The sequence below is a fragment of the Camelus dromedarius genome, chromosome 30, assembly GCF_036321535.1.
Source record: "Camelus dromedarius isolate mCamDro1 chromosome 30, mCamDro1.pat, whole genome shotgun sequence".
Lineage (NCBI taxonomy): Eukaryota > Metazoa > Chordata > Mammalia > Artiodactyla > Camelidae > Camelus > Camelus dromedarius.
In genome coordinates, this window is record NC_087465.1 from 3,808,164 (window position 1) to 3,817,597 (window position 9,434).

General features: G+C 49.5%; 1 protein-coding gene across 1 annotated transcript; it reads right to left on the reverse strand.

The window, feature by feature from the left end:
• Window positions 1-2,749: 2,749 nt before the first annotated feature.
• PENK (proenkephalin) lies at window positions 2,750-7,633 on the reverse strand. The gene is made up of 4 exons (XM_031441597.2): window positions 7,577-7,633; window positions 7,439-7,494; window positions 6,890-7,030; window positions 2,750-3,817 (listed from the first exon to the last, which is right to left on the reverse strand). Exons 3-4 carry the CDS (start codon window positions 7,025-7,027, stop codon window positions 3,155-3,157), a joined length of 801 nt encoding a protein of 266 aa, XP_031297457.1. The 5' UTR covers window positions 7,028-7,030; window positions 7,439-7,494; window positions 7,577-7,633; the 3' UTR covers window positions 2,750-3,154.
• Between the last annotated feature and the right edge of the window lie 1,801 nt (window positions 7,634-9,434).

Below are 9,434 nucleotides of genomic sequence, written 5' to 3' on the forward strand. Positions count from 1 at the left end.
CCAGGTGAGGCGGGGCAAGGTGGAGAGAAGCCCACGAGGAACAACTGGGGGACTTGGATAGTGTAGCTGACCCTGTGTGCGCTGACTGTGCTGGGCCTTAAGCATCGGTATAGTTGAAACGTGAACTTATTCCCATAAGCTAATGAGGCGTAGATGAAGGGAGTGTGGCAGGAGAGTTTCAGGTCACAGTGCTGGGATTTCAACCCGGGCAGCCTGGCCTCGGAGTTCACATGTTGCTAATTCTCAGGAGGAACCCAGGCCAGCACTCAGGCTTGGAGGAGAACTGGGGAGGCCCAGGTGAGGAGAACTGAGGTGAAGAGTCCCGGTACCGGGAAAGGTACAGAGTGGAGCAGCAGCGCCCTCTGCAGTTCGAGCGGATCATCCTGAAAGGTGCATGACGTTTTCCAGGAGAGGCTCTGAGTGAGCTGCAGCTTTGAGTTCACCTTACCCAAGGCTCTAGCCCATTTAACCCGAAGTCCCAGTTCTGAACTTGTCCTAGCCCTGGTCCTCCCATGGTTTTGGAACTCGGACACGTGTGCTGAGCACACGCTGAGTGCCACAGCCAGAGAACCCTCACCTGAGTTTAAAACAGCATCCCAGGTGACTCTTAGGCAAATACCCCTCAGCACTTAAATAGGAAATTCTTGAAAAAGCAAAGCCTTCAGTAGGTAGAGCTGTGAAAGTCTCATGATGGGATTTCAGACTGAAGGCTGGACAGCACGGGGGACAACTGGGGACACGGGGAGGCTGCACAGCACCGCCCGAGGCGCGTTCTGTGCGCAGCCACCCTTGCTCACTGCATGATAGGGGCCTGGGTCGGGACCTGGCTTTGTTTGACATTTAGCGCAGGAGCCGGTGGCCCCACAGTCAGCGAAAGGGAAGGAGCCATCTTGCCCCATGGGCTTTTTTCTTTCCCCTTTCTTCCTCCTCCTCCTCCTGTTTCCCCGGCCCCTCCTCCATTCCCTCCCTCCCTAAACATTAGTGGTGCGCCTCTAGGCTCTCAGTTCACCATGTATGAAGGGCTGAGGAAACAGAAGAGTGAGTGACGCTGTCCCATCCCAGACACTGCTGGGCCCTTGGCAGACACCACGGAGGGTGGAAGCGAGGGCCAGACACTTGCGTGTTAACCACCCTGAGTGTCGGTCTACACAGCCACCTCAAATAGAAATGAAAGGGCTCCTCGGGGAGAAAAGCAGTGTCTTCATTTGACTGTGTTACTTTCTCGGACATGCTGGGTGAGCTCTGTATGTACACATGCTGTGTCATTGTGAGATAATAGTTGGGTTACTATCTTCTCAGGCAGGGACAAGTCATTCTACTCTTAGTGTCTCTTGGGTGTTGGCTGGATTTCTTGTTTTTAAGATTTGGGAATCCTTAGTTCTAGGGGAGAGAATTAAGTGATTTTTTTCTTTTCCCCTCAAACGACTAGCCCCGTGTCTCTCAAATCTCACCTGCAGATGGGTTTTGTTTGGGACACAGTGTTTTAAATGGAATCAATGGCAAAATGAGAAACTTGGGATATTATCATGGAAATCTAGGTTTTGGATTATTTTGGAAAAGTCTGGTGATACTGGGCTGGCATTTCCAAAGGAAACCATCGGCTCAGGCTGGATAGAGACCTGCCATCTCTGATGTGGTCCAGCCCCTCACTCCTTGTCATTTTGGACTCGGGCGTCCACAGACCAGCTGCTGTTTATTAGTGTCTTCCCAGTCTGCTTCAAACACTTACACTGTTTGCATCTCTAGTTCAAAAGGAGGAGGGAGGGCTCTCATCTGGAAGAAGTCACCCCGTCGAGGATCAGGAAGATAGACGGTGGTGGGGCTCCGTGAGTGGGAGGGACCTGTGACCCCTGCACTGATGCTGCACATAGCCATGTACATGGCCGAGCGGATGTCCCCGAAACCCAGCTTGCACAGCTACAGTGCAGAGGCTCTTCCTCCGTCGTCCTCAGTTGCTAAACTCCAATTTTGGGGGGAAGAACGCAAAAGAAAGGATGGGTGGGGGTCCTAGGAAGATGACTTAGTGGATGGGAGTTTAGCTGCAGGTGGTTTCAATTAGGAAAACAAAGAAATACCTGTATTTGTACCTGTATGTTGTCCTAGATGGGTTAATTAATATGAGTAGTCATAAACTTCTTGTGTGATGAGAATTTGCCTTAAAAAAACCTTCATAACACCTTTCTCAATAATCTGGTCACCAAATCCCTTTGTTCATTCATATATCCATCCATCAGATATTGGAGGACCCACTATGGTGGTGGGTGTAGGAGTGGACGACAGTGAGCAAGAGAGGGTCCCAAGTTCTTCCTGTTCTTGGTAGGGACCTGGATGAGAGACAGGGAACCAGAGTGGAAGGGACATTGATTGGGAGCAAGAGGTTTGGGGTCTTAACTCCATTTCTGTTCTTTACCTGCTAGGCAATCTTGGGCCAACAACTTGACCTTTCTGGGCTCCATTCTCTTTATTTGTAAAATGGAGCTAAATTATCTTTAATTTTTAATTACCATCTAAAATACTTTGCTGGAGAAAAGAGACGTACACATCTGGATGCAAATGCAGATTTCCTCATGTGTGAGGGCATAGCTCTTTTCTTTACTGGGCTTTGGTTTTCCTTCACATACCCGAGTTCCAGAAACCTGAGAGTGGAAATACATTTCATATTGTTTCAATGTGTTTGCTCATCTAAGATTTCCTCCTTAAGGAATTAAATGGAAAATGTTTTTGCAGCCTCAGCTGTTGGAAGAGGAGTAAGCCAGTGATGATTCTGTCCAAAGCAGGTGGTTTCACTGTTTAGGATGTGCAAACGAGAGCCTTGGAGGAGAAGAGACTTGCGAGGATGGTGTGCAGTTGGGGTCATGGGTTTATTGTATCTGTATACAAGTAAGCATTTATTGGTGTTTTGTCAAAAATAAAGGACAAAGTCATAACAAAAACTATTTTAGCATAAAAACAAGACGCTGCAATAGACCAGTACTGAGCTTAACGCCTCTCGAAAGAACGCAGGACCTGAAATGACAGCTTTCAGGTTGGATAGTTAATTATCCAGACACTAAAGTAAGCCACACAGGACAAGAAACGCGACACACGAAGCAGTCTCTCACTGGGGGATGGAGGGAGGCTTGTGGGGGCCTGGGGCCACTGATGGGAAAGGGTATTAAAATCTCATAAACCCTCCATATCTTTTCTCCATTTCGGGAGCTTCCTTTGAGTAACCTTCGCCTTCGTCGTCGGAGGTCAGAGAACCCGCAAAGCGCTTCAGGAAGCCCCCATACCGCTTCTGGTAGTCCATCCACCACTCGGGGCGCCCCACTCTTCTCATGAAGCCCCCGTATCGCTTCTGCAGCTCTTTGGCTTCCTCTTCCAGTTGGGGGCTTCTCTTCAAGCCTCGCATGAAGCCCCCGTATCTCTTGCTCACGTCCTCGTCATCGCTGCCCTGCTGGTGGGGACCCCCCTCTCGGTGGTCCCCCGCTCCCAGCAGCTCTTCCAGCAGGTCTGGGGACTCGCCCAGGGCAGCGTCTTCCTCCGCATCCTTCTTCATGAAGCCCCCGTATCTCTTGCCAAGGATTTCCCCTTCGGTGGCCTCTGCCTCCGGCTCCGCGGGGTACAGCTCATCCGTTTTCTTCATGAAGCCCCCATACCTCTTCATGAAGCCCCCATACTTCTTGGCTAGCAAATGGCTGTCCTCGGGTCGGCCGCTTTCTCGGAGGGCGCTGGTGCCATCTGCAGGGAGCTCCAGCTGGGACAGCTGCAGGAGCTCCTTGCAGGTTTCCCAGGTCTTGAGAGACGGCAGCTTTCCCTCACATTCCAGGGTGCAAGCCTGGGGAAAGAATTCAACTTAATGACAAAATGAGGCTTTTTTGATTTCATGAAGTGAACACATTTTTATAGACCACGATATGCTTGCTTGTGGAAACGCCCACGTAATAAACTCATGTTTCTTATTACAACTTTTTGTCATACTGAACAGGCAAATCAGAGGAAAGGCAAAAGGGGAGATCGTGGAGAATTAATAGAATCAAATTAGAATTTTTCTTTGAATTTTAACAGATTGAATATATGGTGCCATTTCAATATTGTAAAGATTTTTTTCCCAGCCAATTTTAACCTAGATTGGCAGCTTGCACAATCTCATTTCACAGGATAGTTTCCCACGGTTGACTTCATTTTGTCTGAGATTTTTCTAACCAAAATTTTACCTAATTAGGAACATTATTCCTCAATTACCGTTACTGTCTTTTCTTACCAATAAAATCAGTGTTAATAATATAAGGTTTGTTTACTTTCTTGTGTTAATATTTTACTTGGAATGGTAGCTAATATTCCTGCAAACCCTTTCACCCTTCTAAGAAAGACAACAGTTTAAAAATAAATTTGAAAAGCAAGGCAGTCTAAAAACTCAATTTAAATGCTGCAAGTTATTTGGATTATGACATACTGACTTGCTGAAAGCAGAGTTGTTTTACTTCCCCTGCTCCCTTATTTGATTAAGACAGGTTTAATTATTTTGAGTCAAATGTTTATAGTGATGGAGTCTGATATAAAATAATACATATGTAGATGTTCAATTAATTCAAGTTTATTTTCTTAATATTTAGCCAGAAAAAGCCTTTTCCAATGGAAATCATGTTATTTGACAAAATAAGAATGATCAGGTTATAGTTATTTCCTTTTTATTAAATAATTAAATTCTAATTATTGTAAGATTTAGGCTATATATTCTAATAATTTAAGATTCTCTTCTATTCAACAGATCACTCAGATATGATAAACTGAGTACTAATGTTCTAGAACATTTGTAAAGATCCAATTGATATTTCTTAGCAATTATATGGCCTCCTGAAGTCTACTTATGGAAAACAGTTACTAACCCTTGATTTGGACATAAAAACCAGGCCCTTCTTGGGATTTAAAGATATATTGATATATTACTTAATATGAAATATACACATATTATTTTCACAATAAAAGGAATCATCTTATTAGTGTAACACGATTCTTCAGGGTATATATTTAACCAGCTTTTAATGATTGCTTAAGCTTTGTGTCTAAGAAAATTAAATATACGCACATATAAAAATCTTAAGACCTAATTAAAATCATTCTGTTTTCTTGATATCTGATTAAGAAATCAAAACATCATTAAGAATTTAAAATGTACAGGTGTCAATATTATTTCCACCCTAAAATGACATTTGAATGATCTATTTGTCAAAAATTAATGTTGAATATTTTTTATACTATAACCAAAAGGCTTTTTAAATGTTGGGATTCCTTCAAAAATAAATAATGGCAAAAAATCCGAATAACACAGTCATGTTACAGAAATGGTGTTACTTTATATTTATATGCTCCTGTAGCCACTTATGAATTTTTGTAGTATTTATCACGTCTGTATTAGTTGGTAAAATCAGTCATGGCATGCCTGCTCATCTTTGCATCCACCACAGAAGGAAGCATAAGTGTCTTTCACATGATAGAAGCTCAATAAATATTTGTTACATTGATTTTACTGCATAGTTCTGGCTAGGCCACCTCATTTCTCATGTGTCTTTTCCATCCAATGGAAAATTCCAGAGCTGGTGTTAACTCTAACAGTATAGTCATTAACAAGCCTTTTGTCACAAAGAAAGTAACGACCCTAAATGTAAGCCCCAAAAGAAAACCAACCAGTTAAACAAAAATCAAATCGGAAAGAAAAAGATGGATGAAGGGGACTGTCATTCCTATTTAAGATGCAACATTTTTTCCCCTCAGTTTAAATATAAAGCCCTACTACATTTCTTGTCAGATGAAGTGGATCAGGTAACCCAAATGGAACAAACATTTAACCTGAAACATATGCTGTGGGTTTTGTGGAATCCTTTCCTTAATTTTTGTCCCTGTTTTATGCATCTACATAACAAGATTACTTCAGAGGCTCTAGTGAGGAGTTTAACTCTTTGGATTAATACATTATTCTGTCAAACTTTTAAAGTCATCACAGGAATTCAACAAATTGAGAAGATGGTGCAAAGGAATCATTGGGGGATTTAGTTAAAATGAAGCTTCCTGGGTCCCAGATTTCAGAGATTCTGACTCAGTAGAGCGACAGGAATGATTCAGGAGCACATGGGCTAGAATGATTAGAATGACAGTTCTCTTGACTTTAGAAGCCCTCCCCCGCCCCCCCCCCCAGACCCAGTGTAATTTATTTTTGCATTGTTGCCACTTCTTTGAACTTGGCCACCTCTCCTGTGCCTTTTTCATAGCCAAATTAAACTGTTGTCTTAGTAGGTATTACAAAAGTACATTTTAGACAAGACAGAGGTTGAATTCCAGGGTCATTTGCCTGTAAAAAGAAGTCGCTTAATTTCTCTTCTCTCTGCTCTCCCTTCATCCATCTTCCCCATCCCGTTTCTCTCTCCTACCCACAGGTGAGGGTCAGGACTGAGGGTCCTGAGGTTAAAAGGGCTAGAGAAATGAAATCTGAAGGAAAACGATGAAATATAATTAATTTAAAAAGTCAACATAATTTACGGAAAGGATGGGAAGATGGTTGTGTGTGGAAGGGGCCCTTGGTGGGCTATGTGAGTAGGTGGGGTGACTGAGCATCTTCCTTGGGACGCGAAAGGCGACAGCCTAGTGCTCTCCGAGGTGCTGAACAGAGCGCAGCTCTGGGCTCCCGCATCCCCGGGCTAAAACAAACTTCGTTTGCGTGGTGGCACCGCCGCCCTTAGTGGTCTCTAGATAGTCGCGGGTTCTGGAAGCTGAGAGCTAGAGCGGGACCGTGGTCAGCGTTCAGGGAACAATTGGGACACCTGGGTCACCAGGCGTCCGCGCCAAATGTGACCGCGAGACGCTTCGCGGGGTGGGCCCGGCTACCAGCTCTTCCACCGCGCGGAACACTCACCAGCGGGTTGAGGTCGGTAGGGCGCGCCAGGCGGTAGCTGCACGTCGCGCAGTCCTGGCTGCATTCTGCCCGCACGGTCGCCACAAGCCCAGAGCTGAGTGCCAGCAGCCAAGTGCAGAGTTTCAGGAACCGCGCCATGGACTGCGGGGAGAGGGCGCACGAGCTCCGAGCCTGCCCAGGCGCAGAGCCGGTCCCAGGGAGGAACTCCTCGCCGGGCAGACCCAACCGGGGGTTCGTCGAACCAGAGCTCGCCCGGACACTCTTTCCTGCACCACTGCCACCGGGGGACCGCTCAGATTGCCTCGCGGTTCCTGAGTTGTCACTGTCGCCCCGGAGCCAGGGGCGGCCCGGGGGAAGGATTCTGGAGGGGACTACGAAAACCAAATTCGAAAGCGCGGGAGCCCCGGGAAGCGCGACACTGACCCAGGTCACTAAGAGGGAGAGGAAGAAAGTTGAGGAACCCCATGCAAAGAAACGTGGAATAAAACGCAGCTGGCGGTCGGCCCCAAACCCCACGCAGCAAAGCGAGCCTTGGCCAAGTTCACTCACGTTGCGGCTGCTCGGAGCGCGCAGGCTGGTCGGAGAAACCGGGTCCCGGGCCGACTCTGGGAGGGAGAGGAGACCAAGGTGTGAGGCGGGCGCGCGGCGCGGCAGCGGCGGCCGGGGCGCGGGCCGCACTGGCCTCACCGTCGCGGTCCTCGGCGTCGCCGCGGCTGCAGCGCAGAGTCCGGGCGCCTGCCTCGCCTGCCTCCCTCGCCGTCCGGGCTGCGGCGGCCGGAGCCACTTTATAATTCGCCCCCGAGCGCAGGAGGCGGGCGCGCCCCAATCGCCGGCGGGCTGCGGCTGACGCAGGCCCTACGCCGGCCCCGCGCCACCCCCGCCGGAAGGGGGGGGGGTCCCAGCCCCGGCGGAGGGACGCGCGTGGCGGCCTACTCCTCGACGAGGTGACACGGTGAAGCAGTTAGGAAAGTTGGGGAGAGAGTGGGCCGAGATCAAGTTACCCCGCCCTAAGGCACTGCAATAGCCCTCTCGGGGTGCGGACTCGGGTCCAGGGCCCAGGTGGGCGTGTTCGCTGGCAGACACCTGACTTCGATTGCGCGGGAGACCCTCGCGGCAGGGAACTCGCCTCCCCCCGCCTCCTCCTGGAGCGCCCCCGCGCTCCGGGTGGGCACCAGGCGCTGCCGTCCCCAATGTCGTCACTCGTCCGCCCGCCAGTCCCCGCACTAGACTTCCTTACTGACAGCGTCAAACGCTTAGTAGGCGCTCAGTTAATGGTTAAAGGAATAAATGATTGAAACTTGCCGGGAATCTTAAAATATAAGGACGGAGCTTTCCTTTTCGCGTTAGTGAGACCCCTCGCCAAGCGCGCACGCGGTAAAGCCCATGCTTCTGGAACAGCGTTCCCCGGGCACCGCTCGCCGTGCGGCCATCTCGGGGAGGGGGGGGGGGACCCGCCTTCACCCAGTTCCCTAAGCAGGCTTCCAAGATGGGGACCCGTTGCCTTGGGTTTTCGACAAGTGGGAGGGGATGCGGGCCGGGGGCGACGTCGGCGCGCCAGGACTATGGTGGCGCGGGAGCCATGTGTATCTGGGGCTCGGGGCGCGCACAGCGGTTTGGCAGGCAGAGGACAGAGCGCCCAAGGCGGAGGCTGGGGCTGTCGATTGAGACTCGCTTCTTAGCTTTGAAAAGGATTGCCAAGAAGCAAGCCATTTACCTTGTCTGAGGCCTCAGTTTCCCCGTTTGGAAAATAGGGAGGGACAGAAGTGATAAGGGACAGAGGTAAAGAGGGCAAATAGAGTTGGAGACTATTCATAGGGTTCTGGAGACACGCAAATGAAATAATGGACCGAGGCATTCAGCCTTGTGCCTGGCACAGCTCAAGCCCTAAAAACCTGTTTCCAACCATGTCATCATCCATCTACCTTTCGGTTTGTCTGTCATTTACCTATTCTACGTTTATTGTTTATTTATCCATCCATGTATGTATCTATCTATTCTGACCCTAGAGGGAAACCACAAAGAGCTCCAGAGCCCAAACATAGAGAAAGGATCAGTGCTTTGCCAGCCACAAGCGCCTTCTGCAAAGGCTGCGCCAGGGCTTCGACCTTTGTCAGGGACCAGCTGCTGCGGTCTCCCACTTTGGTCGCTAGAGGGCAGCGCTCTCCTGCGTAGGTTTGGCGTCGGGCAGGGGTCCCAGCGTGCTAGCCGCGGACACTCACCCGAGTGGCCGCCACGCAGCACCTGCGCCCAGCCTACCTCCCAGGCAGGGGCAGCCCTGCAGAGGGGCCAGGAAGCGGAGCGCGGGGCTGCGGCGGCAGAACGCCCCACACAGCCCGGAGGAGCCAGCATGGACATCTTGCCAGAAAAGCAGGATGCTTCCCCTTCGATTTTAGGCTTTTCACACGGGAGGCCTGGCGGTGTGGTCTCCAGTTACTTTCTCCCTCCCAGCGGGGAAATTTCCCCACTGCTGTCCCGGCTTTGTAAAGGCAGCGACTACACTCCTGTACCCAGTACGAAAGGCGTGCAGGAGCGAAACCCACCTAAA

What these genes read in the sequence shown, in the direction of transcription:
- PENK (XM_031441597.2), bottom strand. Translation starts at nt 7,027, where the DNA reads ATGGCGCGGTTCCTGAAACTCTGCACTTGGCTGCTGGCACTCAGCTCT. An exon ending in CTACCGACCTCAACCCGCTG is followed by an intron (nt 3,818 to 6,889) that starts GTGAGTGTTCCG and finishes TTCTTTCCCCAG; the next exon opens with GCTTGCACCCTGGAATGTGA.